The sequence below is a fragment of the Calonectris borealis genome, chromosome Z (assembly GCF_964195595.1).
Source record: "Calonectris borealis chromosome Z, bCalBor7.hap1.2, whole genome shotgun sequence".
NCBI classification, from domain to species: Eukaryota; Metazoa; Chordata; class Aves; order Procellariiformes; family Procellariidae; genus Calonectris; species Calonectris borealis.
In genome coordinates, this window is record NC_134352.1 from 51,803,777 (window position 1) to 51,820,626 (window position 16,850).

A 16,850-nucleotide genomic window follows, 5' to 3' on the forward strand; every position below is an offset into this window, starting at 1 on the left:
AGCTGAGAATTTGAAAAGCCGGGGTCCCATGTTAGTTTCCAAGGCAAAGCTACAAAAGTGAAAGAGATGGTGATTGACTTGGGTCTCTTCCCTTGTCCACCTTCAAACATTGTAAGGCAGTTTCATCCTCAGCAGAACAGATTGTGCCATACTCTGTAATGCTACCAGCTTTTACAAGTGTCTCCAGCTGGACACCCAGGATCACTGAGCCTTTTGTTCCCCATTTTCCTGGTCTGTCAGTCAAATAACAGTCAATGTAATTACTTAGGCCTCAGATCTTTTCCTGCCTGTTATTTGGGTCTTTTTATTTGGGCCCAGTTCTGCAGTATGAAGTTGCACAGTTCCACAAGAAGCAGAAGGATGCATTTTTGTTTCAGGGGAAGGGCACGTGTCCTGTGGTAACGTGTGCAGTGTAACTCTTTCAGCCAAAAAATGAAGGAGAACTTATAAAATCCAAGTTATTTGTTCACTGAAGGAAGACATACTTTCAGATGTTTTAACGATACTTAAGTCCAGAAAGCAGGAAAAGATTGTGCTAATTCATAATCTCTTTAAAATCTCTAGCTTCGTTTCAGCTGAAGCACCTGAAAGCCCTGAACATAAACTATGTACAAGCCAGGCACATGCGAATGGAGCCAACAGCAGACCACTTTGTACTTTATGTCACTGATGGGCTGCATCGCTCTGCAGAGACTCCATTTTTTGTGCTGATCAGCCCAACCAATGATGAAGTCCCAGAATTCATGGCAAGGAATATTACCGTAAGGAAAAAACCCAAATGCCTGTCATAGAATTATTTTATATCAGAAAACACTCTTTAATACAAATAAGAACATTGTTCTAACTCCTGTTCCTCTGCATCTTTCCCTTACTTTGTGTAGTTCAGCCTAGTTCAGGAAAGAGCCCAATTAAATCCCATTTAAACCTGTAAGACAGAGCTTCAGTGGGACTGGAGCAGTGTACAGCTCAGTTTGGTAACTTGCAGTTAAGTAAAAAAAGGCTCAAATCTTTAAACAAATAAGTCAGCTAGAAAGCAGAAGGATTGTTATGCTGCTTCTGGTTTTGCAAGAGCTTTTATAATTTTTTTGTAGAGTTTTTTTATGTTTCTGGCATAGCCTCTCCCCTCTCTGAAGACTGCTTTTAATATAAATAATAATTCTGTGACCACCATGCTAGGGCAGTGTAAGCTTATATTACTGTAAAGTATGTGTATAAATTTATATGCATCCATATTTTTATATATATTTATGTATTTAAAGGCTTTCTCCTCTGTGCATTCCCTAGCACTAATATGAAGTTTACTTACTTAACAGCTTTAGTATTAATTGGGGCAGATACGAACTCCTTGTCTCACCTTCTCTTTCCATCACTAACAATTTGCTACTCTATGTCTCTTAAACTAGTTGAAAAGCTACTGGGAAAGGGGTGGAGGAAACAAAGAGATACACTCATACACAAAAATACCCTACTTAGGAAACGATGCTAAAATTCTATAATTTCTTTTTATGTAAAAGAATTGGACATTTTTTTCTTTCATGTTCAGGTTCAAGAGGGGGAGATGAAAGAACTGGATCTCTCTGTTATCAGTGCGGTTGATCTGGATGTGCCTCAAGACCATTTGGTATTTGGGGTTGTGCAGAGGCCCTGGTACGGGTTCCTTGTTAATGGAGTTCATGGCAATGATATTCTACACTATAAACGGTTAATTAACCACGACGACCACAGCCATGGGTTGCTTGTTCATGACTTTTCCATGGAGCTACTGAAGAGTGGTAGGTGCAGCATTCTTCTGACATTGGTCTTTCATTCCTTTAACAAGGCAAGGTGGCACAGTAAGAAACCTTCACCACTTACTTATTCACTTGCCTTATGTGTATTTCTAAGACAATGTTTAGGAATAGAAGTTAACCTATTTAATGCCAGCGTTGTCTATTGATTTTAGAACAGTCAATAAAATCACTCTCAGAGGCCTACATGTCAGAAAGGGTAGTAATATGACTGAGGGGGCCATCTGCCCTGAAAAAATAGAGGGAGTATTGTAACATATCAGCAAACAGATGTCAAAATGTTTGACAGCACCTAGAACAGAGGCAGAAACTGATTTAAAAACACATTAACTGATCATGGGGTTAAATATTGCTCTAAATGATCACAGAATCATAGAATCATATGGTTTGGGTTGGAAGGGACCTTTAAGGATCATCTAGTCCAACCCCCCTACCATAGGCAGGGTTTTTTTTCACTACATCAGGGTGCTCAAAGCCCTGTCCAACTTGACCTTGAACACTTCCAGGGATGGGGCATCCACAACTTTCTGGGCAACCTGCTCCAGTGGCTCACCACCCTTATTGTAAAACATTTTTTCCTTATGTCCAATCTAAACCTACACTCTTTCAGTTTAAAACCGTTGACCCTTGTCCTGTCACTATGGGCATTGGTAAAAAATCTCTCTCCATCTTTCCTATGAGCCTCCCTTTTACGTTGAAAAGCCGCAATATATACCTTCATCATACCTTCATATACCTAACTAAAAAGGTATGAACTGGGGTTCTATAGCTTAGCATGATCAGTTAACCTGCTTTGAAGCAGCAAACCTCTTTCAAGTACATGTAATCAAAAAGTGTATTTAATACTGCCAAGACTACGGTGGATTCTTCCAGACTGTGGCCATTTAGTGAAATATGGGATCTATCAATATAAAGAGGGACATGAATTCAATCCTGCCACTCAAATTGCAGTTCAGCCCTCAAAATCTGAGGAAAGATTTTTCTTCTCTCTGCCTGTCTAATATGAACCTTCAGAAATATCATGTCCCCAGATTCCTCAGCCTTTCCAAGTCCTGTTTTTGACTCTCTGCCAATTGCTTGGCTTTTCTCTTTTCCTGTCCACAATGGTGATCAAGCCATCTCCAGCCCAGATCTTCTGATTGTCCATGGTCATAGCCACAAGGCCAGCTATCCTTCCCAAGGTTCTTTAAAGCTCCCTGAGGATTATTTAAGGCACAAAAAAGTGTTGCCTGATAGTCTCACCCTTTCAGGGTCCCTGTTAAAATGAATTGGAATGAAGAGAGGAGAAGAAATGTGCCTTTTTCAGACCGACAGAGACCCTTTTGTGAAGGGAGTCACCCCTTACTCAGGTCAGGCTGGTGTCTTTGGATCAATAGTATGTGGTTAGATTAATGAACAGCAGTGGCTCGCCAAGCTCATCTTCTGGTAGCTGAAACAAGCTTGCTGTGACCAGGGCATATGGGGAGGGGAGATGAAAGAAGGGTGATGGAAGCAGAGTGAAATGATGTGAGAGATTTTGCAGGAGTCAGATTTATTTGTTTTTTCCATTTCTCTCTCTCTCCGGCACCACCTCTCCTCCTGCCCCCCCCTCCGCCCCCTGCATAGGAATGAAGCTGATGTACATGCACGACAATTCGGAAAACCTCACTGACAGCTTTAAAATCCAGCTATCAGATGGAAAACATAAAGTCCTCAGAACGATTTCAGTGAAGGTCATTCCAGTTAATGATGAGAAACCAGTGCTGAGCAAGTAAGCCACATGTTCCTGTCTGTGACAGAGGGATTAGTTGAGACAAAATGATCCAAAACTGATCAAAACAGCAGATTCGTGACTGATGGGGAGAGGATGTCATAACTAGTCACAGACTAATGTCAATACAGATGTTTCCATGTGTGTCTCTATCAGCCTGTTTAACAAAAACATTTTTAGTGAAAGAAGGGCATGCTTTAATGTTGCTCAATATTAAAAGAATAGAGAAAAAAGGGTGGGGGAACATGCTTGTTTTGTCTTTCACAACTTAATTCAAGATGTTTGCCAGAGAGCCCTGATTTTTGCACACCTCTGCTGGCCACTGACCACCATGGTATTGGTTGCAGTTTACTTTGCTTTTCCCTTCCCTGGGGTAACCGCCTCTCTGAAAGCAGCTCTGGATTTTGGCACAAGAGAATCCACAAGGTTGATGCCTCCTTGTGTCACGGGGGAAAGCCTTTCAGCTTAATGATTCTCTTCTTTTCTATTATAACACTCTATTCCTCAGCCATAATTCACCTTCTGAAAAGGTACATGCTAACTTCCCTTACAGTTCAAAACTAGGAGTCATAAATGAATTAGATGTGGTCAGAAATTGCCTGACCATTTGCGGATAGGCAGCTGGCTGTGAGAGAGCTGAACCTCCTGGACATTTTAACAAGGAACTTGTCCCTTGGGATCTCCATTTTTTAGCTGACAACCCGCCACAGAGCATCAGGGTCTCCACCTTCTGGCTGCTTTTCAGCCCCAGGCAGGCAGATGGGGAGCTGGGGGCCCGGAGGTTTTGGGGGTATAGCTCTGAACCTCTAAAGTTTGCATTTCGAAAATGACTCGCAGCCTGTTAAGCAGGCTGCCACTAAAACAGGAATTTCTGATTCCTCAGGATATTTGGTCTACCTTCAGATCAGACCTACATCTCCCATTGCAGAGAATTTTGAATGTTTTGTTTACCATGTAGAGCTTCCTGCATTAACAAATGTTAGTTTTATAGTTGAAAGATTATCAAGGACCACATAATGCTAACAAGAGAGAAAGTCCATTTCTAGTTAGAATAAAGGGTATAGTTTGTATATTCATATAATGTACTGATAATTACTGATAATTGCTTATTTGTTCCTCACACGGTAAAGATTAGTATGTCATCTTCCACTCTTTCTCTCTGAAGGAAGGTGATTGAGTGCAAGAAATCAAGTGTTTTTAGTTTTGCCCAGCTGGATCCAGAAACTATCGCTGCCTTGTCTGGCTATGTTAGATCTCACCATTTGCCATTCCTGTGGTGAACTGTAGCACATAGTGAGCCACCTACTTGCAAAATCGCTATTTCATTACATGAAGTTACGGCTTCTTGCCTGTTACTCTTCCACCGAGATGCAGTATGCTGCCAGCGGTTAAGCAGTAGTGCTTTAAGGAAACATGTTCAGTTTGGCATTGAAGTGGTTTAGCTGCCACATTCAGTCACACCTTTGCTGTGCTCCCTTATGCCACTGCAGTGTTTTACAGGTGAACATTTGACAATACCTGTGAGCTTTTTCTCACCTTTTGATCTGGGGGCACCTTTCCACCCCAGGGAGTTTCAGCTCTCATCTCCATTAGCTATGGTCAACAGACTGAAGAATCTGGGATGAAATGTTTTTTGGCTGGCAAACAGTGGCTGTTATTCACAGTGATTGCCAAAACCTCAATCTGTCACCTGTTGGATTGCGTCCTGTAGCAAGGAGTGCCCTTGGAGAATGTAAGGCCCTCACACATCCCCCCTGAAAACCTCTTCTTAAGATGAGACATGTGAGTGCTAGAAGGACTTAATCAACTAACTGCTATGCAGAAAAATGAGTTGGGATTAGACAGCATTCAGGGTGTAGCTAAACATGTTTATCTTCACTTATTTTTTTGTCTGAATCTTCTCTTCCTGGCTTATACAGTCTTTGGGTCAGATACCCGGTCTTTCTGTTTGCATAGTCCCAGCATATTTACTGCTGGTATGAGCAAATCATTAAGGTTGCTTGAGCTGTCATTAATATGACTTGATATACTTTATCATATGATTCCATTTTCTTTGCTTCTCATTTTGCCAAACATGAAATTTCTATGCCTCATATCCATATCTATTTGAATATGAAACTTCAGAAAAAAAATCTCCACCCTTTCTGAGAATAATAAATGTATTTTCCAAAATCACTAAATAATTGTGACAACTTCTCCTTTGAAAATCTCAGTTGTCATTCTGCTTTGGAGCAGGCACTTGCAGCTTGGCAAAGGAAAGGGCTGTTATACGAAGAATGTGTCTAGCAATTCTTGTAAAAATCTATTTCTGTTTGGCCTTTGAAATAGCATGGCTTGCACATGCTCAGTTGCGTCCAGCCAGAGCTTAGCTGCCAAATGCCTAAGCAATCCGTCCTTTTCCAACCTGCTCCATGGCCCCTGGGCAGATTAGCTTGAGCAGGTCCCATCCCTGGGGTGACTGAATATGCTGAATCCCCTCCAACCTCCTTGAAACCTTTATGTAGTCTAATAATACTGTTTGGATGCTACATTGCGAAAAAGTAAGACAGCTAACAGCAAAATGATAAAGCAGGGTGTGCAGAGGCAAATTAGAGGATAGTTACTAGCTGAGAACGGAAACAGAGGAGACAAGATCTGAGAATCATCCTAGAGCAAGACTCTACATGAATTTCAAGTTATGTGGGATTTTCTGCCAGAGCTGCCTCAGATTTTATTTGTGGGTAGTGATGACCATTTCCGCCAAAGAACAGTTTGCCTTAACCTGCTTCTCTGAATCAAGAAGCCAGGAAAATTCTGCAATGGGGAGCATAGAGAAGAAGCCAGTTAAGTCTTTGTAGTGTCTCTTGAAGTTTAAGGCGAGCAGTGACAGACTAATCATTTGAAAGACAGTCTTTTCTCTAATGATCAGTTCATTAGAACCAGTATTGCTGTGCTCTATAGTAGCAGTAACATATAATACAGTCTATTTTTTACATTGTCCTCTTCTTATAAATTGTATGAAGGTAAGCGGAATAGGGCCCAGGGGAAGAAGACAGACGTGGTAAATCCCAGGTTGTTGTAGGTATCTGTTTTGTTGTTTTTCACCATTGTAAGGAGAAGCTGGTCTACTCCGTTTGCTTTCTTTCTGTTTTGAACTGAAATAGGCACCCTACTTCCATTCTTTCTGCAGTTGTCATTTCTGTCAGCATCTGGGTAATCCATATTCCTGGCAGAGAAATTACGTGTTGGAAAGGTTACTTTTCTTTTATTGCATCAATACATGACTTCTAATTTTTGCAGGAAGGATGATATAGAGGTGAACATGGGTGAAAGTCGTATAATTTCTAGTGCTGTTCTGTCAGCAGAAGATAAAGATACCCCCAGGGAGAGAATTCACTACTTATTTGAAAGACTTCCAGAAAATGGTCAGCTTCAGCTCAAGGTTAGTCTTTGTACTTCAACAAAAAGCAGGCATGTAAAGAACTCTCTCTTTTTAGGGTAGAATGAAGTTCATCTTCCTTTTCTCCCAAATGTTTGTCATGTTTTGAAGTAGACGGCAGTGGCCAGTTTGATTGTTGAAAGAGTATTTGAACCAAAAAATGATGCTGTCCCAGAGGCTTTGACACTAAAGGCCAGATCCTCAACAGGAGGAGAGGGAGGGTGAAAATCATGGCAGATCATATGAGGCGACAATGGAGAGAGATGCTGGGAGAATCATCCCATGGAGGGGGAAAACCAAGCATCAAAGCTGGGAGGGGGTGAGAGGGAAGTCCTTGATCAAAAAAAAATTACAAGTAACCCATTACTTCAGTTACTTCAGGGTTCAGAAAGAACGGAGGGAGATGTGTGTGAAAGAGTGAGTAATAAATAATGAGATAGAAGAAAAGTATAGGGGGCAGGAAGGGAAAAAAGGAAGAAGATAGAAAGGATATAGCAAGAGGAAAGGCAAAATATAAGATTAGAAATGGAAGGAAAGATGACCATCTATTGACCAAAGATAAACCACAGGAACAAAGATAGAAGAAATTCCTCTTTTTAATTGCATGCATATATAATAGAAAAAAATCTGTTTAAGACCTGTGAGCTTGGAACATATTTTGATGCTGGATCCCTGCAAGAGTCTGTGGATCACGGGAGACTTGTGAATTAAAGGGGTCCCACACACTGGGGCGAGAGACAGCTGCTGGCTGGAGTCTGACAGTTTGAACGTATAGGATACCTGCATGTACTCTGTCCTTGATAACCTTTGCTCCAAAGCTAGTGACACTATTACTGCAGAGTAAATGTCAAATACACAGATCAGTCCAATATAGGGTATTATGCTATCTTCAGAAAAGCAGGAAATCTTTTTGGGCAATTCACATTTTTCCATCAGAGGACCTCTGGGGCTCTAAATTTCTGTGCTTCCCTGAAGTTTCCCATAGGTTCATTTCTGATACCCCATTCGGGATGGTTTCGGATAGAACCAAGAGCAACTTTGTGAGATTAAGAAATAGAAAACACAAGCTGGGTCAGGAACCATTTCATTTTCATCTTGTTGGTGTCTCATTGAGAAGTGCGCAGAAATGTATTTCCTGGAGTAAAAGTGGCCAAACTCCATTTACTCCATTTTATTAATGATCACTGTATCTTCTCCAGCCTTATAGCTGCTTGGGAACAACTCCAGCTATTTACTGCCCTTCAAAACATATTATGAGGAAAGAGTCTATAGCTTAGAAAGGAAGCTAGGTAGCTGCCACTAACAGTCTGCATAACTGCAAAGAAACACAGTTAACTGGGAAGGATGCATGGGAGACTATCTGTTTAATGAATGATGTTTATTCTTTCTAGGTAGGCCAAGGCTGGATGACTCTCCAAACTGGAATGAAGTGCACTCAGGAAGAACTGGATATGAACCTAGTGAGATATGTCCATACAGGAGCTATAGGGTCCAAGAACCAAGACAGCTTCACATTTTATCTGTGGGATGGGTACAACAGATCCCCAGCTGTGGACTTCTACATAAATATCAAGGACATGGAAAAGGGTAAAGATCTGCTAGATTTGACTTTTTACAGTGCCTATTCCTGAAACAAAGATGATCTGACTACATGTCCTGATTCTTCCCTGAGCACTCTATAGCCCCTTGGCAAGCCTCCCTGCAGATCCCGAAAGTCTGTCTGCTTGGATTTCACCTGCTAGTGAAGAAGTGGTACTGGGATTTGAAAAGGGTCTGCCTAAGGCAATGTGTTGCACCTTGCCTCCCAGGACTCCCAGCTACTTTTCAAGTAGAGTTGAAAATACCCTCCTGAAACTAGCTTTATGTCTGAGTAAATCAAAGCACAGGAAAATGGCAAGAATGTAATAAGGCAGGCAAAACACTGTTCAAGAACAGCTCTGTCTCCCAGGTTTATGGCTAGACTTACGGTCTCTCTTCCTTTATTGCACCCCTATTAGAAACCTAAATTAGACCAAGTTAACCTGACACTGCTAAGATTGGAACAAGGGTTTGGAGAGGTTGTGATGTCTCCATCCTTGGCAGTTTTCAAGCCCCAATGAGATAAAGCCCTGAGCAACCTGGTTATGGCTGATCTTATGGCTGGGCCTGCTTTGAGCAGAAGGTTGGATTAGAGACATCCTGAAGTCCCTTCCAGCTTGAATTTCTGTATAATCCTACAGTCCTGTGATTTTTCTACTGGTGATGGCTTGCATGTGGCTAAATAATGCATAAGAGATCAACATACATTTCAATATGACTATTTTAGTATTGTTTTGTCTATCCTGCAGGAGACATTGCTGTTTTCATAAAACCTCTTAGAGTGCCAAAAGGGGATCGGGGCTACATTACAACCGATGTCCTCCTTGCACTGGATGGTACTGACAAGCCAGAGGAGCTCCTCTATGTGATAACCTCACCACCCCAGTACGGACAAGTGGAGTATGTCGGCTATCCTGGCATCCCCATTACAAGCTTCAGCCAAATGGATGTAGCAAGACAGATAGTCTGCTATGTTCACAACACAAAGGCAGTTGTTCCTGAAGATACATTCAGGTAAGGCATAACACCCCACCCCCTAAACTTTTCCCCTTGGATTTCTTGGGTATTTAAAAAAACCCCACAAAACAAACAGAAAAACCCAAAACAAATTATTAAAAAGAGGTGGAAGCTCTGTGGGAATTCTCAATATTTATATAGCAAAGATATTTCTACTATAATACACGTAGTTGTGACTGCTTTGGTAATAAATGCCTTTTCTAATTGATGCTGAAACTGTAGCCAGAGCCACATTCACCAATGATACCAGCTTCAATATTATTATAGCACCCAAACATGCACAGCTGTTAAGATTTAACTGGGGGAAAACAACTAAGAACATACTTTGTGGAATTTTCCTTTGGTTTCTTGCTACAGCTGGATGTGGTAAAACTGGTCCATCCAGGTATTAAATAACTGCTTTCTTGCCCATTCTTATTTATCATATTCCTTCAGTTCCAGGCTTTTTCAATCCATAAGTAGTTCTTGAACATACTAAAAACCAGTCCACTTATCTATTCTGACACGCCAATAGCTCAGAAATTCATATAGACAATCGGATTTTTGGGGTAAACCTGGTTACCTTTAGGCCCAGTTCAGCAGCCTGGTGATATTTAAGTTTACTTTCACCTGGTTCTGAACCTTCTCCTTTGACCAGCTCAGACTAGGTGTACTCCTAAAGTGAATTATTTCTTTATTTTGTTCTTAAATCTCTTAGTTATAGAGTGGAATGATGTAATGAGTTATCATCACGTAAAGACAGGGTAGACGTATTCTTGCTCAAAATCTCGGGGACAGTTTTGTAAAAGACAGCAAATTCAGGGGGGAAAAAAGCTTAGAAATAAGGCAAATGTTTCTAAGGGAAGAACGCTAACTTCTTGCTAGCATTGGCAATTTCCGCTGAAAACTGCTTTTGACAGAAGATGGACTTCCTGTAAAATTCAAATTTTCCACACAAAAATAAATGCTTTATTTTTTTCATTTGTGACTAAGAAAAATGAAAGATTTAGCTCCTAAGAGTTGCAATTCAGAAAAGACCCCTTTTTACACTCTCTTATGAATAGATTCCTGATCTGAATGGCATTTTGCATGATGCATGAAGAAGATTCAAGGACATGTTGCGTCATCCAGTTTGAGAGCTTTTTTGCAGGGAAGTCAAGTAAGTGGGGCAGGAAGACATCAAATAAACCTCCCTATGACACCGGGGCAGCTCAGGTGACATTATCTAGAGTTAAGCCAAAAGTAATTTTGGGACTTTCCTCAGTTGAAACATTTTAAACAATCCCTTCTACTACATTCAATGTGGTGGAAATTCTACTTAGGAGATTTGTCTGATTCACTTGTGTTCGTAACAGAAAAAGTGCACAAATATTCTCTGGCTTTATGTTTCTTGATTGTGAAACACTATGATCAAAACTAGAATTAGCTTAGACGAGTAAGGTTGCAGTCATGCCAACCCTAGGTCAGGCAGTGTAGGAGTGGCTTGCATCAATATGACTTCTATACCATACTAATAAAACCAGACCAAACAATTCTAGGGAAACTGTGCATGTGGATAAACCCAATGTCTTCTGTTTAGGCTGATGGCTAAGAACCAAACAAGAAAGTCAGCCTTATGAAAGTAAGGTTATGATGCTTTAATAAATATTGATATTCAATAACTATTTTAATCACAATAATTCAGGTTCCTTGATGTTATCATTTGGAAAAGAATTTGTTTTGTGTAGACATATAAATATTGTGGCAGAATATTATTATTATTTAAACAAGGAATGGTTACAGTAATTATATGGGTAATTATAGCGCGGGGGGGATTAACTGATCAGATTTTTACTTTCCACTGAAGTACTTCCTTCAGACATAAATTTGCCTGTATTGTTTGGTGCTGCTGGCCTGGAAGAAAGATTTGGCAGCACTTGTTTGGACAGATGACTTCAAGTGATTAGCAACCTGACATCCGATGCTGGCAGCAGGATACTAAAAGAACATGCTAATGTCCTCCATTTTGACACGCTGGCTTGATTTTGTAATGAGCTGGCACTATTTATGATTCCATTTTTATCTTATAAATGCCATGACAGATGCTAGGTCCTACAGCCAACTCTGTTGCCATCAAACTGCAGAAAGCACAAAATGTTGGTAATGGTGAAATCAAACCATGCAACATGTCCTCCTAACTGTGCCTGAGAGTTGTCCCCTAAAATTCATCAGAGCAAGGAGAATATTGGCTGCTCTCCATTCCTAAGGAAAAGATGAAGCAGCCATAAGCCAGAAATAAACAACCAAAATCTCCCAAAGTGCAGAAAAAAGGACGTCTTGGACACAGGCAGCTTCATCACCTGTGAAATCAAGTGCTGCATTGTAAATTTCAGTCTGATGTATATAACCAGAAGGTTTGCTCCTATCTGGTATTCTGTAGAAGACTGGACGAATCTTCAGTTTCATGAACCGAATTATCTAGGTCTTTCACTTAAACGTTCTTTGAGACATCATCCAAATGATTTTACAGCCATCAAAAGAACCAGAGGAAACCCACTTCCGCTGCAATCTTCCAGACTTTTTGAGAGATGGTTAAGGTCTTGACTGAACGTATTTTGATTTTTTTTTCCCCTTAGCGTATTATTTATCATCATTATTCTAGTTCTGTATTTGATTTCAGCTAGATTACTAATAGCACATCCTCTTACCATTGGCACAATAGCATTAGATCAGTGCAGACAGATGTCTCTAGGTTCCCAGCTGGGAATACCATCCTCAGTAAACATATTTCTAACTGCTATATAGTCCCTGGTCTGCCTATGCTCATCCCCATCTGTTTCACGGCATACTGCCAGCTTACAAGTTGATCAAGCCCTAATCATCCAGCATTGGTGAAGGCAGTGAGGAGTTTTAGATGGACAGCCTGTGTGACACAGTAAGCCACTCCATGACCTACTGAAGGTCACTTACATTCAAGGCAACAATAGGCCAGGTTCTGACCCTGTAATTATTTAAATACTTCTTTGAGTTCTGCAGACAAGAGAGCAAGAAGAGGTAGATAATTTAAATGTCAACCAGTCCCCGTTTCACTTATGTACAGTAGAAGCATGCTAGGTGGAAAGCAGACAGCTAGGCTGACCCTCGTATTGTCTGAAACAACCGTCCTGTGATACTGTCCCATACAAGATCAGCTGCATAAGTGTAACTGTATGTGCAATCAAAGCGCTGGGCCTTGGAAGGTGGGAGGAAAAGGAAGGTCAGGGAATGCGAAGTCTACCACAAGCAAATTTCTTTGCAAAGCAGACTCAGTTCTGGCTCAGGCAGAACAAACCTGGGTGAAAACTACTCTTCAAGATGCTTTTTCATGTACTATGCTGCATAACCACAGAAAGAATGGTAACTCTCATGATGGGACACAAAGGATTGTGAGACATTTTCAAAGCAAAGCAATTTTTAGTTTCATATACCCTCAAAAGTTTTTGGTACAGGCATGACAATGTGCAATGTAATTGCTTTCAGAAAAAATACTTAAGTAATAATCTTGACATTGAAAGCTAGGATGAATTTTGAAGGCTAAAAGATTGGTTTTCTCTTTATTTTTATCCACAACTAAATTTGTTAATAAATTTTTGCAGAACATGTTGTCACTTGTATGGCAAAATCCCATACCCAGCTGGTAGGCTTCCAACAGATTTTCTCTCCAGCCTTGGGCACCTTTATCTTTCTCTTGTTTAGGAAAGGAAAATTAACTGTAAAGCATAATCAAATCTTCAGTATATCTAAAGAAATATTACTGCTTGAGAGAGAATTATAAGAAACTATGCTGCTATTAATAGAAATTCCCAGCATGGAATAAGAACTTTGCAGATCTGATGCTTTGATAAATACATGGTATGGACATCTACATTTTTAAAATTACCCTAGCAACTTGTATAGTTCTGCCCAGTATCTTCCACAGAATCTTAGTATTTCAGTGAAAGCTTACTTGAATTTTGTAAAGAAACATAAATCAATTCCTCTGAATATACAGAAATTTATAGATATAGTTAGTGCCTAAACAAACCCGTAAAGTGAGATGAGGATGGATCTTTTTCCAGCTTGCTTTTTTAGATAGTTTTGGGCCTACTGGGTACAAAAAAACATTGTCCTGGCAGACCAGGCACTTTACACACCTCTTTCCATAAGTTGTAGACAAAGCCAGCACTTTCACTGGCAGTTGCCACTACCGGATAACCAAGTGAAGGTTACTTAAGGATGTGTACAAACGTTTATGTACGCACAATAAGCCCCACACCATTTTAGATTTGCTCCACCTGTATCTGAGCTAGAAGACTAGATCAGCTCTGTTATGGCTGCTGAGACTGATGTGTACATCCTCAAAGCCATTCCTCTGGCATTTACTCAGATTGCCTCAGATGCATTGCAACTCTTGGCCATCTGCCCTCATGTTTTCAAGTTATACATCCACTCCACCGACAGTCTGGGTTTGAGCTCAAACCAGCTCTACTACTTTTGTAGTATCAACACAGGCAAGTCCTGTAGTAAAGGTGTGTATTATCATTTCATTTCAGTACATGGTGAATCAAGAACACATGCTGAAGACTACCTTGCCTCTCTTTACCAGATTCATCATCAGCAATGGACTGAGGACTAAGCATGGGATATTCATGATCTCCTTGGAGGCAGTCGACCACGCTTTGCCCACACTATCTAGGAACACCGGGTTAAGATTAGTGGAAGGCGCTATGGCACTCTTTTCTCCTGATGTCCTGCAGCTTTCAGACCCAGACACTGACAAAGAAAACCTTACCTTCCTCTTGGCTCAGCTCCCCCAATATGGTCATCTCTATTATCGAGGGGCTGTGCTACTGCAGTACAATTTCACCCAGCAAGATGTGGACAACAGGGATGTTGCATACAAGCACCGAGGTGGGGATTCCCAGATTGACAGATTTACATTTGTTGCAACAGATAGGACTAATCAAGGCTTCATCGTGAATGGGAGGGTGCAGAGCGAGCCGGTGGCATTCACCATTCAGGCAAGTGTGACCACAGGCCTACTTAAAAGAGATATATAGCATGATAAGATGGAAGATGTAGTAACTTTGATGAGAACTGGTACTTGCTGCAGCCTACGATTTAACTGAGTTATTTGTCAGCTAAAATGTTTGCTTTCTATGTCTGTGAATAATTAACCTGGAGAATTAACTACTTGCCACAATGCATTACTCGGGCAAAGAATTTTATAGAGTGCAAAGAGAGAGACTGTATTTAAGAGAAGAAAGACATCCTGCTTATATAAATATTAGCACGTATATACTTAAATACTTATACTTGCTAAGATATCTTACATAGAAATCTCAACCTTAAAGTTGAGTCCAGCTATGGGGAGGAATGAACTTCCTCCTGCTCTGCTTTTCCACTTGGTACCTGACCCAGTGATTTGCATGTGAGGGATACCAGGATGACTCTTGATCTTCAGGTCACAGGAATCTTGAATTACAGCCACTTTGCTCCCACAACTGGACAGCCTGTCTTCCTTCTAGGAGTCTTTGTAAGATGCCTGTTCTGATTCTTCCTTCCTTTACTAGGATCTTTCTGTTCACTTCCCATTTCCCTCATTTTCAAGTTCTTCCCACTGTGTCATAGGCTCAGATGCCTTTGCTATGACTTCTTGTATGTATCTATTTGGCATGTTTCAGCATGCAAAGCAGGCCTGGCTGCATTTTATGTCAAAATTCTGTATGTTTCAAAACACTGATACCAATGAAATAACTTCTCCTGACCACAAAGTTTGAAGTTATATGATGAGCGAGGAGTGCCATTTCAGCGGCAGATGAGATATGGAAACAGCCACAACCGTGTGGAGTGCTAGAAGATTCATCAGAAGTTGTGAAAGGTGGCACAGATTTGAGGAGACATACTGGCCAGGTCTATGACTGTGATTATCATAATCCTTAGGTTTCCATGCTTGTTATTGTAAAACAGAGGTGAGAAACCTTTGCTGGAGTTTTCATTTGCTATGAAGAAAATTATTACATCAAAAAGGAGAAGGACTATGGGGAGTGTGGGACATCAGGGCTGAAGTACACAGAATTTGTGTTGCCCTCCCTGGTGTGTGCTGTATCCCGCTGCATGCAGCAAGCGACTGGGCAATCTGAGCCTGGAAACCTCTCATGGGAAATAGTACTTAACTGGAGATCAGACTTCTTCTGGAGCAGACTGCGAGTCAAAGTGGCTATTGCCACCCTGAGCAGGCTACTGTGCTTTTAGCAAAAGTAGGGCAGAGAATATCCTGATGCTATGAAATGAATATACATTTGTCTAACTTTGATTTAGGTGGATCATTTGGACAAAACGGCACCAAAAATTATTCATCTCCATTGCTTTTCTGATGTGGAACTGCTGAAGAATGGCAATTATGGGATCTATATTACTGCCAGATCCCTGAAGGCATCTGACCCCAACACAGAAGATGACAAAATAATTTTTAAGATTTTACGAGGTCCTCATTATGGCTACCTGGAAAACGTAACAACAGGTGCTGTCTTCTATAATCTCTGTATTTTGGGACATACCAGACCAAATTCCAAAACCTACCCTATTAATGTTTGTTTGATAGAGGAAATAAAAATTTCTTAGCAAACTTTGGGCAAGGTTTGAATGTAGTAAGAAAGATTTTACACTAAAACCTGAGTCTCATGTTCATCATGAATCCTCAAAGAGTTTGATGGTTAATAGCTGCCATTGAGAAATTATTTTTTGTTTGTGTCAAGAAAAAAAAAGATGAACATTGAGCTTGGCCATTTGATAAACATCTCACATGGGAAGAAATTGGCTGGGGCTTATAATGAGCTGGGATGTTGCTCTTTAGCTATAAAACCAGGTTTCTGTAAGTTCAAATTTTTTAAGTGTTCAACAAAAGGAAAAGTTGAAAACAGTCCATATGAGCTATGTGGTTCTTACTAACAGGCTTTTGATTCACCTGAATGTTTTTCTTTTTTCCCAGGTGCATTTATTCAGGAGGGATTTAGCCAAAAGGATTTAAACAGCAAAATCATACTTTATGTCATCAATCCATTGCAGGAAGTGAATTCAGACGACTTGGAGTTTCAAGTCACAGATGCCAGTGGAAACTCGGCAGTGCCCCAAAGGTAGCTCCGACCCTGGGCGGCGTGTGCTGTGCTGCACTGTGCCTGCTGACCCAGGGGCCAGTGAGCCCCTGCTGGGCTTGAAGCTGCCCAGACGTGAACATAGCTATGACTCAAACTGCCATTTCTTTTGTGGAAAAGTAGAGAAGGTTTCTTCCCCTCAGGGAGGCGAAATACAAAGGGCTAGCTCC

The 16,850-nt window shown here is 40.8% G+C and overlaps 1 protein-coding gene across 2 annotated transcripts in view; it reads left to right on the forward strand.

Annotated features, from left to right (window-relative positions):
• FREM1 (FRAS1 related extracellular matrix 1) overlaps positions 1-16,850 on the forward strand; it is a 61,444-nt gene that overhangs the window by 25,045 nt on the left and 19,549 nt on the right. For both annotated transcript variants that reach the window (XM_075138291.1, XM_075138292.1), the window contains exons 18-26: positions 565-761; positions 1,544-1,772; positions 3,393-3,537; positions 6,817-6,958; positions 8,347-8,542; positions 9,283-9,547; positions 14,133-14,547; positions 15,848-16,049; positions 16,518-16,662. In XM_075138291.1, the coding sequence (XP_074994392.1) occupies positions 565-761; positions 1,544-1,772; positions 3,393-3,537; positions 6,817-6,958; positions 8,347-8,542; positions 9,283-9,547; positions 14,133-14,547; positions 15,848-16,049; positions 16,518-16,662 (1,936 nt within the window). The remainder of the gene's footprint in view (positions 1-564; positions 762-1,543; positions 1,773-3,392; positions 3,538-6,816; positions 6,959-8,346; positions 8,543-9,282; positions 9,548-14,132; positions 14,548-15,847; positions 16,050-16,517; positions 16,663-16,850) is intronic.